At 30.0% G+C, this 18,815-nt stretch overlaps 1 protein-coding gene across 2 annotated transcripts; it reads left to right on the forward strand.

Moving 5' to 3' along the window:
* The first annotated feature begins 4,211 nt into the window (after positions 1 to 4,211).
* Positions 4,212 to 16,987, forward strand: LOC108917491 (keratin-associated protein 21-1-like). 2 transcript variants are annotated; one of them, XR_001964802.1, is made up of 2 exons: positions 4,212 to 4,273; positions 16,562 to 16,627. XR_001964802.1 is itself a non-coding variant. In XM_018724122.1 (2 exons), exons 1-2 carry the CDS (start codon positions 15,045 to 15,047, stop codon positions 16,943 to 16,945), a joined length of 396 nt encoding a protein of 131 aa, XP_018579638.1. In that variant the 5' UTR covers positions 15,033 to 15,044; the 3' UTR covers positions 16,946 to 16,987. The 2 variants fall into 2 exon arrangements, 1 of the variants encoding a protein (XP_018579638.1); XM_018724122.1 differs by lacking the exon at positions 4,212 to 4,273 and adding an exon at positions 15,033 to 15,056 and having other exon boundaries at positions 16,562 to 16,987.
* Positions 16,988 to 18,815: the final 1,828 nt, after the last annotated feature.

Genomic DNA, 18,815 nt, shown 5'->3' on the forward strand with positions numbered 1-18,815 from the left:
AATATTCGCGGTTTCTCATATTCTCTGTTCCCGTTTCTGCATTAAAAATGGTTGCTACATAATAAAGAGATTTTCTAAGCCCAAATAGAGTGTGGTAATGAAGTTTGATTGAGTGAAGCTTCGTTTAATGTAAAAGATACCTAAATATTAACAAAATATTTATCAGAATGTTCAAATAAATTTCTTCTCATGACATCATAAAACTCGTTACAGTAACAAAATGAAATAAAAAACAAAATTATTGTAAAAATATTAATAAGATCTTCAATAATTGTTCCATCATTTGTAATATTAAATTCAAATTTTCATCGACTGTATAATAGTAACAAGTGCTGCAATCTGATGGTTAAAATTGAAACCACACTATTGTACAATTTTTGTATGCTTATGCATCAACGAAAGATTTATATAATTCATAGATATTTTCCTGTTCAAAGTTATTCCTTTTTAGTTGGCAATGGGGACTGTTGTCCAACTCTAATTTCCTTCGTAGTTCTTTTTTTTTGGCGTTTGTTATTGAAGATACATTCTTCATTGGTGTAAAGACATGATGTCGTCGTTTTAGAATTATTTTAGTTACATTGAAGTCCCTACAAAGTAAAAAGGAATAACCCCGAACAGGAAAATATCTATGAATTATATAAATCTTTCGTTAATGCATAAGCATGCAAAAATTGTTTTGAAACATGAACGGGACACCCTGTGTATTAGAAATTTTATTGACGACATTTGAGTTCCAAAATTTGTTTATTACGTCAGGTAATGTGGTAGATGCATGTGGAATCGCTGAATTGGTCGTGGTCGTGATGCCCCTGTTTGTTGGCCTGCACGTTCACCTGATCTAACGCCTATGGATTTCTTTTTGTGGGCACATAAAAAGTATTGTTTATGCCATTACTGTAGCCCTCTTAGAAGAACTACACTTAAGAATATTTCAGGTAACAAATGACCTTCGCCATAACCAAGAACTGTTTGTGCGAGTGCGTTATAACTTCAACAGACGTATTAGGTTATGCTTGCAGCAAAATGGAAATTATTTCGAGGATATTCTTTAAATTTAATTTTGCATTTCTTGTTTTTCGTTTGTATTAAATTTTATTTCAGATAAATAACTTTACCTAATACACCCCATAGTCATAAGTTATCAAACATTTTTCATTAATTAATAGCAAGTTACGCTTAATGTTATTATTAAAATTAAATTACCAGCTTATTGACAGAAAGTGTCAATTTATTAATATGATACGAGCCAATAACAATTTATTTCTTATGACATCCGCCTACTTAATTTTTACAAATTTTCGCAATTAGGAACCCCTTTAGTGAACGATGACGCATCTAATTTTTTTACTAGAAAACTATCGGTTTTATCGAAAATTACAAGAGGTAAAAAAGTTGCGCAATAAATCAGTCTTCCCAATAAATATTTTTAAATAAACAATTTGCTTCATATAAAAAATTTCTAATAAAATATTGCAATGCGGTTGACTGTTTCACTCCTTTATACAATACACCAATGATCGAATAAATGTTGAAAAGTTCTCTTAGTAGGATGCTCATATCAAGTTTCGTGTCTCTAGAATTCCTCAAGAAAAAAATTAAAATGTGAATTTCAATCCCCTCCTTTAAGAGGGTCTATCGTCTCAGGGTGCAACTTTCATATAAGGTATTTTTACTTCATTTCATTTAAAAACACCCTGCATAAAGTCCCTTCAAATGAAGCTTGAAAATTGGACAAAACATAGGATGGTATGTCGATAACTGGTATTTTCCTGTAAAAGTTACGAGCACTTCTAAATATGCATGCCTTTTTATTGTATTAATGAAATAAGTCCCTTTAAAACCCCTGTTTTATTTTGTATATCCAGTGAAAGTATGAGAAAGGTTATTTTCAAGATAAAATATTTTTAAAATCAACATTGTATTGCTTAAGACATTTCAAAAAATTAAATTTACATTATCTCCTTCTTCCAAAAACCTCAGTAATGACTCCATTAAATATAAATAATGTAGTTGCACATGCTCAAACTTTAAAAGAAATATACCAACTTCTAGATAAAACTTGAATACATTGATCAAAATGCGTATAACAATCCTTAAAACTGTCGGGAATAGGTAAACCAAACAAGTCGCTTAGATTATGCCAAATTTAGGTATAACTGTAACGGGTTTTCTGAGGAATGGCAATATCCGTAATTAATCAAATTGCATAAAGGCCAGAATGTAGGCCACGTCTCGACTGCGTTTACGCGAACGCATCAAAGTCAGAGCCATTCACGTCTAGCAAATGCCGCCGAGTTTGTTTTCCTAGCGCTGTTAAAATTATGTCGTTTATTTTGCGATTAGTCATTGAAAAGGTGAGTACGTAGGTATACTTAAAAGAGAATGCATATACAGGGTGTTGCATGACGTACTGGACAAACTTACGGAACGGAGATCATTCTGAATAAAATTCTCCATGGTTACCGCGCTAGAAATAATATTTTAATATCAATCTTGCTTTCTATGAACATGTTATTAGACAAAACAAGTGATGGTTGACACGTCAAAATTTATAAACGTCAGTTTTAAATATATTTATATTGTTGTCACCCTATATAAATAACATACTAATTAGTCCTATTATAGATACAAACGATATGTGCATTATTAACTGTCTCTATATATATAACAAAACAAGTTTGTACAACGTCAACTATTACAAATCAAACTGCTTAACATTTTAAATCTTAAAATATTAAGTTAAACTTGCTCTAGTCAGAACTTCTTGCTTCGAAAAATTTCCAGAATAAATTATTCGTAGTTACTTTCTGTTATGTTCCAGAAATAATACATTGGCGGCTCGAAAAGTTCAGCAAGGACCAAAATACAAATAAAAAATATATGAGTCTATAGACTACAATAAACTATTCAGCTGTTGCAATTTGATAATAACGTTTTGTTTGGTCTTTACCGAACTATTAGAAACACAAAAGAAATGTAGGTGCAGCTTTATATTAAGACGACTAATGGCTTCTAAAGAGTGTGGCAAGAACTACTGTTCCACTTTGTGGACTGACTTGATTTTTGAAAGACCGTTGCTTAATATTTACACGAAAATGTGGTTTTTGGTGAACAGCGGTTCTTTCAAATTGATAGTGACTGATAATCATCAGGGCGGTGTATTCGTGTTCTTGTGAAATGAAAGTAAAATATATCTGGACCATGAACATTAACGTTTAATTTTGCCATACATATTTTAAACAATTAAGTCATTTTAAGGTATAAAGCGCAAAATGATACAATGAAATATATTGTGTCATAATTTTCTCCTTATTATGGTTTAACAGATACCTTAAAAATTCTCATTTTACTTTTCAATGCTTGTAAAGACCATTAAAAATAAAATTTATATAGATTTATTTTTTGAATATTTAGCCACTTTTGAAAAAAAGAACGTCTCATTAAAAAATATGTTATACACGGAACGTAAATGGCTCCATCTATCGCCAGTACGCCATTTACATGGCTACTACTAGTAGGAAGCGAACTGGGTGAAAACAAAATGTTTTAAATTGCCAGTGTTGCGAGAAACAACTGCTCCGCAGGCTGTATGCCCCGACCGGCATTGAATTTTACTCACAACAGGTAGGATCGTCGTCAGTTAACCCGCCAGACACAGACCTGTTTCGGACTTATTGGTCCTCATCAGTATGTCGTAGGTGAGGTTAAAAAATATGAAAAGAAATTTTTTAATCTATTGAAAATTATAAATTATTAGTTTATTACGCAAACTTTATACAACTATCAAAATATAAGTACAAACATTAAAGTTACATAGACTGATACATTTTTTAATCATTACTCTAATTTTTAATGTATACAAAACTGAAATACTAATAAAAAGTAAATTATTATCTATCTCTATGTTACTTGGATATTAGTGGGCATGTTAAATCCAGTTTTTGATTTATAGGCCAATGTATTTGTCTAAAAATTCGTAATGTACCTACCTACATTTCGGTGCAGTTATAATTAAAACTTGTTACATGACACATAACTACTTTCTCTAGTGATATATAGATATTAACAAAGGGATTAAGTATATTCCTGTTTTATAATTCATATCACCCATTGCTCTGTAGATATAATTATAGAATTAATAGCCACAGCATACTGGGTAAATACTATTGGGTAATAAACGTTTACATCTGTTCTAATTAATCACAGTAGTTAATAAAGAGCAAGTGATTGCATCCGTAAGAACGTATTTATTAGTTATTTTAGCTTACAGGTAAGCAACTATCACAAAGGCTGACATATTATATTAAAGATGACAGTATTTCATTTTGTGTTTCCAGTACTACAGTTTTTGAATTGAATTATATCTAAGGTCAAAAATTAAATGAAATGATCACTAGTTAGTTTTATTGTGAGGTAAAATCTTCAGCTTCTTCATCCTTAGATTTCTGGTTTCAGATATTTACATAAGCTTTTTTAAATTTTATCAGATATCTACTTATCTGTTAACAAAAATGTTATATCTCACCTTGTATATAGTTACCACTTTCGTCTTTTATTTATTGTTCTTTATTTTATTCCCAGCTTTGTTCACAATTTTCCAATGTTATTTTATAGTCAGTTTTAGCATTATTAATTACGCTATTAAAAATATTTCTAAAGCGTTTGTATTAATTGAATAAGTCATTGTTATAGTATATACTTTTTGCCCTAATTTTTTATGTAATCACCCTGTATATTACGTTAAATATTAAATTATTAAAATATACTAATTTTACCCGAAGTTGACATTGCACTACAAAGAGCTGACCGTGATTCCACTTCTAAATTTAAACCAAATAAGGATGCATCATCTTAATCTCTTCGTTATGCAATTCAGTTAGCATGCACGTTTGATCTGAGGCGCATTGGGACACACAAAATCGGCAAATTCATTGACTTGGTTCATTCATGCCCATGTACTTTCCAAATTATATATTCGCCTGTGAATTGAATAACATAATCGACATTGTCACTGAATCACAAATAAGTTGCGACATTTCCTGCAATCAACAAAGATATATCCATAGCATTCTTAGCATGTGTCAGTGAGTATTCATGTCATATTGCTTCATAACAAAGATCATGTAGTATTGATAAGAGTCAGTATAGAAACTTATACTGTTATTTCCAAATCACCCTGTATACTTGACTGACAATGAAGCATCTAAAACATTTATTAGATGCACCGCAGAAATAGTTGAAGATTCTAGCATTCACGCCATGAAACTTCTAAATATTTACAGACAGTATAATTTTAAGCCTTTATGTAATAAAATATTTCTTACTTTGGTAGAATTAGTTCTGCTAATATACGGTAAATTCCTTTTTATAGTTATGTAACTGTGAATTCCTCCATTATAAATAATAAATTAATTAAAATATAATGGATATTTTTTAGGTTCCTCAAATAGAATGAGTCAGATATTCGATGAAATATCCAAATTTCAATTAGTCGGACTATTCTGTGATATTTATATTTGTTACTATCTTATCCATTGAAAAACATTGTATAATGAGGGTACAATTTGTACATTAGAATATATTTTATCAACTTGTGATATATACAAATTGTATATTTAAGTGGGATCTATTTTAGCCACAATTCTAACCTGATTTTTTTTTAAGTAAAGTAATATTTAATGTACATAACAAAACCTATTACTCCAGTAAATTTGAAACATTTTTTGAATTCACTTCAAGTTTTTAATAAAAAGTATTTGTTACTATTTTTTTAAAGTACTGTATAATCTTTTTCGAGAAAAAAATATCGAAGTTTTAGCTGTACTATTTATTTTCAAATTTGGTATGTGGAATAATAATTTTTCGTTGGAAAATAAAAGTAATTATAAATACTTATTTATTATAGAAGGTGGAAAAATTTCGATGACCAATAGAAATAAAAATGCGAGGATCGAATTTTTCCATATGGCCACTAGGTATTGAGTAAATGTTTTTAATATAAGCATAGTTAGAGGAGTACCTACGTATCACATATTTTTAAACATTTTTATGAAGCCTTGGTGTTGTAAGGAATATAACGAAAATAAAAGATTTGGATTATACAAACTATTTATGCGTAAAGAATTGTCGAAATAATTTCGTTAAGAAATAGTACATAAACCGGTTTTTAACGCATTTTAGTTTTATTTTAAATGCAATAAAAGTGAAATCCACATCAAGTAAGACACGATATCGGTAGTGCGATATTTTTACATTTTAGTTGAATCTAAGAATATAAGTTATTTATTTTTCGATTTTTTTTTGTTGGGTATTTGCCACCTGTGAAAAAAATTAAAAAATAACATAAACTGTTGTGCCAAAGGGATCAATCAAGGGTTATTTTAATGAAAACGGCCCTGCCTAAACAAAGCACACTGAAGAAAGCAGACAAATAAAAGGCCATGTAACGCAAGGATTTGTTTAATTAATTTTTATTTTTTTTCGCTGCTGGCAAAATAGCCAATGAATAAAAAATACATTGTAATTCGATATAGACTCGTATCTTATGCCGGTATATAATTTAAAAAATGCAGGCACGAATTAAAGGAATATAATAATTTTTGACCCATGGTTTCTTGTTTTTGTATTATTTCTAAAATCTCATTAAAAAATAAAAAATGCGTTTGATTTAAAAAACCTTTAAATTTATACATGTGGGTACCTATGTACAGAAAACGTTGAAATAAATCAGTGACTATTACAAACCCTTTATTTAATCTATGTTTCGATTTGTTTAACCAAAATTTCAGTCCAACTTAACGAACATTAGAGGTAGGTAATAAACATATTTTTTTTTAATTTTTGACAATATATCTTGAAAATGAGATGCCTAAATAAATATATAAGAAAAGTTCTATTATTTTTGTCCCAACAATCTGTGGTTAACGACTTGGCCTAATTTTTTGTAACATCCTGTATATTTGAAATTCTGGTATAGTTCATTAATCTGCATCATTTATAAATATAGATATAAATTGGTATTCACTTGTTTCTATTCTTTCCCAAACGAATGATAAGGAAAATACCATATTTAAATTTATTTAAAATAATTTCTTCGCACTATATGTCTGTTCCAGTTTTACTGAACTTTAATAACTGTAATTATCATCACGTACAAATTCTAGTAAGATTAATTCAAATTAAATGTATTCGGGATATGTTGCAAGAACTCGAATAATAGTAGATTCCTATTTCGTGTCACGTTATTCATTAAAAAACTATACTTATAATTTGTAAATTTCAAGGTAAAAATATTCTTAATATTTTGAAGGACTATCTCATATAAATTTTATATTATACGTTACAAGAAATGGCCCAGATTTCGATCCAATTATAGTTAAACACTACACTTTTTAAGGAAGTTGCAGAATAATACCTATTAAGGATAAATTTATTAATGTTTAATGGTATCGTAACAGAAACATAAAATAAGGACCTGATTTACAAATAATGACAATGACATTATTACATGACCGTGATGGCGCGAGATAGGAATTTAAAAAACGGAATGATCCATAACTTGCAAATTTGAAAGACTTGTGGTTTAAGATTCTCGCAAAATAGTTTAATATGGTAGATTGTCCATATACATATATGAAACATCTATATCTCTGGAATTTCTTAAAATTTTCGTTCAGCAGATGATATTAATGATTATTGAAATTTGGGATATGGATACTAAAGAATATCTATTAACAATACTGAAAATAGTGGGAAGTCAACAATAAAAAAACAGCTCTGGCATAAATATATATTTTCAGACAAAATCGAGAGCCACTAATCTATTCCTTTTTATTGAAAATAGGAATGTATAAGATAATGACTGAATTTTAACCATGAATGTCAATGGGGTTAGATATTTTTTGGAACTTAGATTTCTGATTCCGAAAAACAATGTTTATTTGAATTAACTAAATATATTTACAAATGAATAAGAGAAGGAAAACTAATCATGGAATGTATGTTTAAAAAATGATAATAATAATGTCACGTTTCCTGTTGAAAATACGAAAACGACTATTAAAAAATATATTATTTTCTCGGGCTACTCGCTTGGCGGACCTCTGAGGGGTTGTGGAGGACGAAAATGATAAACTGGCTCCTGGCCATCGACTGGTTCTCAAAGTGGCTCCGGACTGGCCACCGGACTGGCCCAGGACTGGCCCCGATTTACCAAGTTTCCAGGGTTTAAATATTCTTTACAAAATGCTGAGTGCATTAGAATTAAACATATCAGACTTTAAATGAATTAAATTAAAATATTTCAGTCACTTTCGATCAAATGAGCTATAAAATCCGATTTAAAAGACATTTATGGCCACGATAACTACCTACAAGAAAAAATTTAAATGCTGCGGAAGAAAGTTGTGGTTTTTTAAATTCCTTTGATTATAGAAACGATACTAAATATTTTCTCTCCGGTACATTATACAAGTGGTTAGAATTAGAATTAAAATAATAAACACTGCCTTATGCAGTGTGTTCAAATTCCAATGAAAACTTGAGCCCACTGGAGTTTTTGAAGAACCTAAAAAATCAACTTTAAAAAGATTCTATATCAAAAAAAGGTCATTCTGCCCTATTATTTGATTTAAAAATGCGATTCCAATAAAAATGTACTCATGTTGGTAAAATTCTTGATAATTAAGTTTGTACAATATTTTAAAGATGTACAGAAATCAATTTTAAAAAAATAAACATACACAACAATATAAATGAACAACGAATGCCTATAATAAAAATGACACGTATCTTAAATTATAATTTAAATACATAATAGTAGATAATACTTGTTTTCACATAAAATATCTTCTAAAAACACAATTTTCCGACCTATACGAAATAAAAACGATGATTCGATTAATTAAGCAACTATAGGATTTCGAAGTATTGAAAGAGGTGTGGTCAGATTGATTCTCTGCGTCTAATTTGAAAACAGACCGTCGTAAGTCACTGTTAATTATCTCAAGTGGTATTAAGTAACATTTACCCATAAATAAGTCAGTTTTACTAGCCGTATTTTGTAAGAATTAAAAAAATGGACCTAGGAATAAATTGTGAAATTTCAAAAACTTCAGGTGCCATTGGTGCCAATGTAGGTCATTGTTCCTGCGGTACCAAGATGCATCAACGATGTTTCGCAATATATTGTTCTATAGTCTGTCAATTTGTTAAGGTAAACATTTCGAATTCATTTTTTATTTTCTAAATTTCTGGTTTAAGCAGTTGACTGAGGTTATTTAGTCGTTATCCAGACGATGTTAAAATTACGAATCAAATAAAGTTTTGATTTTCTAAATTAATGTCGCTACAAAAAATTACAAAAGTTTTCTTCAAAGAAAATGACCATATTTATGAACCATATCAGAAGGCAAAGAAAAAATATTACAGTTAAGTTCTGTGGAGCGTTATGTATTTGCGAAAATTATATAAATTTCTTAAGGCCCTAGATGTAAACAAAGGTGTCTTTGTTACATGAATTTTTTACAAACTTGCACTTAATAATGCATAAATGTCCAACATAGTAATACCATTTTGCAATCAGTTGTTTAATACGTTACAAAACGTTCTAGATTCTAGATGATATAAAAGTTCATAAAACTGTTTCCATGCTTGTAAATCTTGTTTGTTTCCCAGTTCCCTTCTCTTCCATTTTTAACATGAGTTGTGCTAACATGTGGATATCTGACAATCATACCCCTTCGGGCAGTTTAGAATTATTATATCATCTTAATTTATCAGCATAACATACATAACACAGCAGTTGTAGAATTTGCTTTTTTGTTTATGTAAAAGGTTAACCACAATTTGTCGTCTAGCGATTCAAACTCAAAGAAAGTTCTAGATAAATCTGATAAAACTGTATTAATAATTTGTAAAAAAAAAGGAATTATTTAAAAAGTACTGTCGGGACATAAAATTTGGTAGTATTAGGCTTTTGTTTATGTTGTATATCGAGGCATTATTAAAAATTATCTTTTACAATACTCATTTAATATATCTGCTTAAAATAAACAAAAATGCTTACAATTGTCAACTTACAGACTGACCTCGATCATGCATTGTTACACAATGAAAATGTCCCTTGTTGTTTTCTATTTCGAGGTGTAAAAATATGGTGTGTGCATGTCGAATCGTGCAATGGAGAAATAATCGGACACGACTAAGATCATAATTTTTCTCGACGCGTTTTCCACTTTCGCTATCTAAACTTGTATAACATCGCAACCACACCTTTGAAAGATATACGTATCGCCTAGATTCAGGTCCGTAACAAATCAGTTTATTTTTATAAACATTTTCCTTTCAATGTCTTAAAAAAGATTATAAGATAACCCTATTTAACAATATATCAAGGTGTTTGGGGGAAGAATCTGTTAGCAGACATTTACTGGAATCTAAAGATAGACACAAATAAAGCACATAAAAAAGCGATTCGAAGCTCATTCCGGGAACAACGTAAGCGTTCTCGTCTGAATTTAGATTACTACGTTTATGCTAAGAGAAGCGAAATGATTTGTTGAAGACTTTCAAAAGTTTTTTTTTAATCTTGTTTTTGTACAATCACGCAAAACCGAGAGGATGTTAGGCAGAAAGGTAGGAAGACAAAACAAAGAGGCAGTCTGACAGTCAGTGGACATTTAGACAGAGGGTGGCAGAAAAACAGACAGATAGAAACATTTAGTCATTTAGTCAGACTGGAAGATAGACAAAATTACCGTAAGAAAGGCAGGATGTCAGCAACAATTTTTATAATGTATTTTGTTGTTTGAAATAACTGAAAGTTTGACAGGAAGGAAATAATTTATAAACATACTGGTTCGACAAATTGTAAAGTATTAGATTTAACTACTATCTACCATAAATTAAAACTTTTAATATTTTTGGAAGCCTTCCTCAAATTTCAAGTACGACCCTGCCAATTTTACCAATTCAGCTTCAACCTCGATAGCTGACTCACTGCGGATAAATTTGTGTGTAAGTTTAGCTTTATGGGAAAACATTAAAATTTATGTCGAATATTTTATCCAAATGCAGACGTTCTCTGTCTTATAATTAATAAGTAGGTTTATTGCCGGCTACACCTTTTTTTGGGCGACAAGGTTGCTTTGTTCTAGATATTCGCAAAAGACAAATTTTCAGTCTGCACATAATTTTTAGAATCTGAATCGAAATTTGCATGTTCCACCTATCAAGCCTTTGAAAGAAATATGTGTACTATATCTACATGGTAACACATAAACACAAATGAACATGCATAATAAATTTCAGTGTGCCCACGCTTCATCTGAAAATTTTCAATTATCGACCTCCCTTATAAATCTCTTAAAAACATCACTGTTTCGAGCATGATGAAATTAGAGTTGACAACTTTTTAGCTAAAAACTCGGAACAAAGGCAAACAATTAAGGACATTTTTTATTTGTCTTATGAAACAACCGAAACAATATATATTTTTTTGGTACCATAAAATAGGCAATAACTCGAAAAAAATATAAAGACAATATTATAAAATAAAAATATGTACGTTGTTTGGATTAAATTGAGATTAACTAAAAATATAAAAATGTAAATATTAAAGCATACGTAACAAACTAAACAAGAATACGAAAGGATTATTATGCATCTACTTTTTTACGTTAAATGCAAACATACAAACGTCGTGTACACAAGATCGAGAATCTGGCTGTTTTTTCTCAGTGCGCGGTTGCCGGATTGTGAAAAAATATTGAAAATTAAGGAGATTTGATGTCGTGTAAGAAATCATGACAGGACGCAAGACAATTGATAAAAAATTAATTCAAATGGTGGACGTCATGGTAATGGACATGAAACTCGTTATCTGTAAATTGAATCGATTTAGTCAATTTATTAGTCAGTCACAATTCTGTTTGAAAGATAAACAAAAACAGTTTTTTTTACTTATTTTCAGGATTTTTGTACACACTGTATATTAAGCTCGGTAAAATAAGACTATATATTATAAATCCAAGACACTTTCATAAAAAAATTTGCATTAAGAAATTCGTTCTATTTTTAGCTCAACACGGAAACTGACTGAACTATATGAAGAAATTTTAACTTCAACTTAATAATCAAGTTACAAGTTTACTACCAACAGCAGTTTTCGAAAGAACTTCATTTAATTAAAAGTTAACTATTTCATAGCTGCTTCAATAAAAAAATATTGTGTTTTATTTATCTCCAAGTGTGAAATAATCTAATGTAAAACGTAACAACTGTTGGTTAAATTTTTAAACTTGTCTGGCTACAAAATAAATGTCTTTCCATGCTTGTTATCATAACTTAAATAACATAATATAAAATCTGCTCTTGAAAAACTGTTTTCAATAACAAGATTTCAGATTAATTGGCAAAGTCCAAATCTCCATTGACTGGACTGTTCATTTCCATAAATTTACTATTAATATTTCACAATGTTCGCGTTTCCTGAAATTTACCGGTCTACAGAAAAAAGAAGTAAGTTAATTACATAAGTTATAGGTAGTCGTAATATAAAAATTATATAAACGTGGAAAGATTTGTACAAAAATTAACAAGGCGGTCCGACCACACCTTTCATAACGATATTTTGCAGCAAGCCATATTTTAGTACTTTTCGCTTTTCTTCAACAAAAAATAAAATAACTGACAATTTTTATTTGGAGATTACCTACTTATTTTATATATAATGTTTTTCGTACACAACAACGATTGTTTATTCGAATTTTCTACTTATAGCTTACAGATAATTTTCATATTCGGAAAATAACATGGTAAAATACTAGTGATATAAATAATAAATAATATTTATATGTAGTTAATGTTAATGATATCTAATATTAAGCAAACATTTGTTGAGTATATGAAATATTTTAAGCCGGCTCCAAGTTCACACTTCCCAATTGCTTGTATGTCAACTGCTTGTTTACACGTGCCATTTTTCACGAATTGAGAGAGTAATATACCGTAGAAATTATTTGAAGTGTTGGAAGAGGCGACATCTAATAACATTCACTAAACAGTATCCGTTTGTACAGCTTTGGCGAATATTTGGCAAGTGAAGACAAGCTGCAATGTACCGATATGCACCATGCATACAGTACGGTATTTATTTAGGATTGACAAATATGTGTACTCTGGCAAATCTACACACACATTGCATTAGTTTGCACTTGGCTAATATTTGGCAAGTGACCAAATCATCTGGAGCCAGCTTTAATAGCAAGCCAGATGATTGTAAAAGGACCTGTAAAGCCGTCTCTAGGTGATGCGGTAACTTGTCAAATGTCGTATCGTGTGGATGTTGCATGTGGACACATTCGAAAGCATGTCTTCACTTGCCAAAGCTATACAAAAAAATGCGAGCGCTATAAAATAGGTTTTTTAAAAAGTTATATATGTATATATTTTATTTAGTATTATCAATGTGTTATTTGGGCCTGTTTAAAAAAAAGAATTAAATAGCAATTTTGCTACGTCTAACATTAGCAAAACCCGTTGAAATCTTGCAAAATATTACTTGTTACAAAATAATATAAACCAATAACGAACGTATGTTAAGACAGCTACTTTTACAAAAACATTAAATAAAATATAAAGAACATGTATATTTATAATTACACAACATTATATTCAGTTGTCCTTTAACATAACAGGTGGTGTATTTATGAGTAATATACCTATATATTATTAGGTGCCTGTTTTTATTGCAGAAATACATCGCAATTTAAAAATGTATGTCATTAAATCGTAGGATTAATTCAAACTATTTCGGTAGGTATGATTTGTATTTAATTAAATTAAGATTATTATCCAATTGCAGCAATAAATAACTGGGTCTTGCGTTTTTCTATGTGAGAATACATGGTTATGTTACAGTTTATCAGCTGTAATGTCTGAGTTTATATAAATTATTTCATAAAGTGATTTATGAAATTATTTATATGTATAACTATGTCGGAGTGGAAGTAACCTGAAATATGAAAACTCTGTTCGCAGTTGTAGTAAAAAGGGGCTATGGTTTTATTTTTTGTCAATATTTTTTAGATAAATCATTTATAATTAAATAATTGAAGTTCACTGTTTCGAAGTGTCCACACCTTTCTCTAAGTAAATGTATTCTAAGTAAATCGTTAGTGACAAATTAATGTTATACAAAATGAATTAAATAATAAATATGGAGGTGTAACTTGTATGAAAAAATAAGTCTTGAAATGACAATTGGCTACTACAGAAAATAAAATGGCATTTCATGTTAGCAACTACTTTATCTTAGAAAAAATTACCATACTTTTCAAATATTTAGACTGAATTTATATATACAGGTGTTTAAAAAAATGTCCACCATTCAGGTTTCAGCAAAAATTAAAGCGTAACTTATATTTCCTCTATATGTGCACAATTTTTTTGTACCGCCTGCATCTACTTGAGTTGTGTTCAACGCATTGTCGTTTTGATAAAACAAACTGCAAGTAAACAAACAAATCATATTTCAATCTTGTTTATATAAAGTCGAACTATCGAGTATGGAATAACTAGTAAGTTTTACATTTGTTTAAGGTCACATAATGACACTTCAGAAGCTGATAATATACTTGAAAGAAACTTGAAACAGCATTACCCAACGTGTGAACATCCGAATTATTTTGCATATTAATAATATAGTCCACCCAGATGTGCGGTTTTCTATTTCTTACGTACGCATAAAAAAACATCATAAATATGCCATAAACCATAATTTATGTAACCCACGAATTGATGTTTCCAAATAACGGGACGGGCAAATCTGAAAACATGCCATTGATGACACGTCTTTTAGGAAAGTGTCCTTCGAGGTATCGTTTTCACATTCTTTTTTATAGAATTTTAGGCAAACTAATCGCTGATATAATTAAAAATTTAGATTCACCCTACCACGATGAAGATACGACTATAAAAAATCGAATAGATGCCCAGTGTGTATCAAAATCATTTTGTGTAGCTCTATAGTGTATACAAAAATGAAATTTTTGGTGAGTAAAAAGTCTCAGTACTTACATTATTTCAAAAATATCAAGGGGTAATATTCTGATAATAAAACATGGGACCTATACTACTTCTTAGGGGATGATTTTTAAGTTCATATAAAGAATTTTTGTAATGAAAGAAGTTCGAATTAAATTTGCGAAATAATAAATTAAGTTTATTAGGGATTGCTCAGATATCAAAAGGTGTTATACATATATTTGCAAAATATATATTTTTTATAGAGAAATACAAGCATCATTTTTAAATTTTTCTCAAAAGTTTTTTTTTTAAATTACGGCATAATTAAGTTAAACAAATAGAATACTAGCATTAAATGAACATTTGAATGTACTTGTATATAACTACAAAGAGAACTTAATTTTGCGAAAAAAATATATAAATAAATCATTTTAATTTCTTATTTCCCAAATTTTGTTTCAAATTTTTTCTTCGTAAAATTTCTTTTTGTGAACATTTACTTGCCACCACTGAAAATGTCTATAAAATACTAAGTATATGGACAAAGAAACTTGGATAAACAAAACATAAACATTAAAACAATTATATATTTTTCAAAATTTTTATAAACAACCAGCCTAGATCTGAAATGGTTCTTAATGCAGTTGTTCAATTGATTTATTTTTATTTTCATATTTATTTATGTCCCAGTCCACAGTAAAAATAAATAAAAATGATCTAAAACTCTAATAATTTTTTACTAACACTGTTATTTGTCGTTATTAATTTGCATCTAAAAATTTCGTTTGGATGGGTTTGGGTTATTTTTTAATACAATTTGTGTATTTTTTTAATTAAAAAACTCGTTTCAAAATTTTTTTATTTTCTAAAAAATTTTAAAATTAAGTGAAAAATTAGTTATCCTTTTTAGTTATTACTGGAATAAAGTAATTGAACTGATGGTCAATCAAAAAGCAATCAAGAAAATGTTACTTATCTATTGTGTTATTGATTTCTCTTAACTGATTGTGACAATGAGTATATTAAATGTGTTTTGCATTCTCTTTTTAACAAAAGTTACAATATTAACTCAAACAGAAATGTATGTATCTACCTAATAACCAAAATTCCTCACATCTCTCATTTTTGCGAATACATATTAACTTTCACTGAACCAATTTCTCTATTTTACATTTTAAATTAATTCCCCTTAAAATAGTGCAAATATTCTATAAATTTGACATATGTAGTTAGGATTAATAAAATTTACGTACTACTTTTGATTTATTTTATTTCATTGATTTTGGCAATTCATTTTCTGCAAAATTTAAAATTACTAAAACAATAAGATCAGATTACAGATAAAACACAACTTTCTGTTTCACAGGTTGTGGTTAGTGTAATTTTTCAGGAAATTCTATTCTATTCAATCAGCGATCACATTATATCGAGGGTAGATAACGGTTTGTCATTGTTCATTGTAAACGAATCATTAATATCGGTGACGTCAAGATTTAACATAGAATTTGACTAATTATTCTTCTTCCTTCAGGTACTTTTTGTCGCCATCTTGGCAGTAGCCTCAGCCTCCGATGAGCCCGCTCCCCAGAAGACGGTAGTGAAGCGTGGAATCTACGGGGGAGGCATCGGCTACGGCGTAGGATATGGAGGTGGCTACGGCATCGGATACGGGGGTGGATACAGAATAGGATATGGAGGAGGATATGGAGGAGGATATGGTGGAGGATACGGAGGTGGATACGGAGTAGGATACGCCGCCCCAGTTATTGCCGCCCCAGTGATTGCTGCCCCCGTGATTAGAAGCTACGCCGCGCCGGTCATCGTTCGTCCCGCCATCAGGGTAGGATACGGATACGGTGGCGGATATGGAGGCGGATTCGGTGGCGGTTACGGCTACAGCAGAGGATGGTGGTAGAGTTACCATTAGTTGTTTTTATTTTTGTTGAAATATATTTTAGTTTAAAAAAAATCTGTTATGATTCAAATCTGTAGTGTTTTCCTACCCATTCCTGCTGCCTGCATCCTCTTTGTTTCAATAGTTAACACAGAACCATAAATAATAATTCAAAAGGGGTTTTAAGTGAAATTATCGGCAGGAGGAGAATAGTTAGGCCTTTAAGAGGGTATTTTTCTGCCATCCAAAAGTAATGAATTTACTAGTAGTGGTAAACCATAAAACTAGAAAGCTCCTTGACTTGTTCCATCATTGATTCCCAAGTTAGTAATTCACTAATGTAACACACTAATCTTGTTTTAATGTTTTGAGGTATATAACTCTGTAGGTACAGTCGATCGTACACTGTTTTATTGGGAGCGTTCTTTATTCAATGGAACCTGGAACACGATTTGGTAACAAAGATGGACGATCTCTCCGCTCTTTTACAACAAAGGAAGGTAACTAGGTAGAAGACAATATGTTAATTCATTTTTTGTGTAATTATTTCTATTAAATTTTGAAGTTATTTTAAAAAGAAAGAAAAGACTTCTTATATGGCCCCATAAACAAATCTAAGGGAGTTAGGACCAGGAATTGACCCCTAGCGCCCAATCCACAAAAGTTTTGGTTGATGTAGTATTATGTCTGGATAAATGGGGCGCAGCTATCGACAAATAACAAAATAAGCACAAAAGTATTCTTCAACAATTTATTTTGTGAAAAATTGTTAAATGTATTTTTTTTTAATAATAAAAAGCAGCATTTTTATATTCAAGTAATTTTTCACAACCAAGAAGACAAAAGTAGCAACAAAGAGCTCGGTTAAATTAAAAATGTTTTCTACTATTACGAATATACTTTAATACAAAAAACAAAATCAAATAAGAAAACCACAACCACAAAATATTATTCTCTTAAAAAAACTTAAAATTACAGATTGTTCCATGTCTTAGTTATCCTTTGAATAACACACTTCCGTACAAAAAATATTAAATTACGGTAGTACCTACTATTTCAAACAGCAACAAAATGTATTCTTATTCATTACACTAACTTCAAGAAAAAATGTAAGTAGAAAATTGTAAAACCGTTATAGCAAACCATGCTTAATAAGAATAGAGGTTCATTTGAACGAGATTATCTGTAACATTCATTTATTGTATATGTATATCACGGTTTAAAAAAACTTTATGAATATACGAGGTCTATTCAGAAAATAATCGAACATTTTGAATTACGCGATAATGGAAATATTTAGTGATATGCGGTTGGTAGCATTGCGTTGTGCATAACCTCCTCTGGAACCACATGTTCTGGATTGTTGATATAGTCCAGTCGGTATCTGTTACGGGATGGATGTTTTTTTATATAGTAACGCTAATTTTTTATGGGAATAGTTCTAAATATTATGTGGATAATAATTGCGATATGCGCCCGCTGAAAAAGTTGTGCACAACTGTTAGCGCAAGAAAATGTAAAAAAAATTATAGAGGCGCATTTTTCTCCCTTCTTTCATGTATAGCTCGGAGAATATTGACGTTAGAGAAAATAGGCAAAGAAAAAAAAGTTTGGTTTTGAGATTGTCTTCAAAATAAAAGTGGTACGAAATTTTTATTTGCATTAGTGTTGCTGCAATGCAGTATAGGCCGAAAAAGAATTCGTGAAAAAAGATTGTTTTTTCATAAATTTATTTCAGACCTTGATTTTAGAGCAGCCACATAAAAAGTATGGTTTTGAGTGATATGGTAGTATTGCAGAAATTTTTTCATCGAAATCGGCAGTGTATAGATTTCGTATAATTGAATTGTTAATTAAGAAAATACAGTATTATACGTATATTTCAATTCTC

The sequence above is a fragment of the Anoplophora glabripennis genome, unplaced genomic scaffold (genome assembly GCF_000390285.2).
Source record: "Anoplophora glabripennis isolate ALB-LARVAE unplaced genomic scaffold, Agla_2.0 scaffold4, whole genome shotgun sequence".
Classification (NCBI taxonomy): Eukaryota; Metazoa; Arthropoda; class Insecta; order Coleoptera; family Cerambycidae; genus Anoplophora; species Anoplophora glabripennis.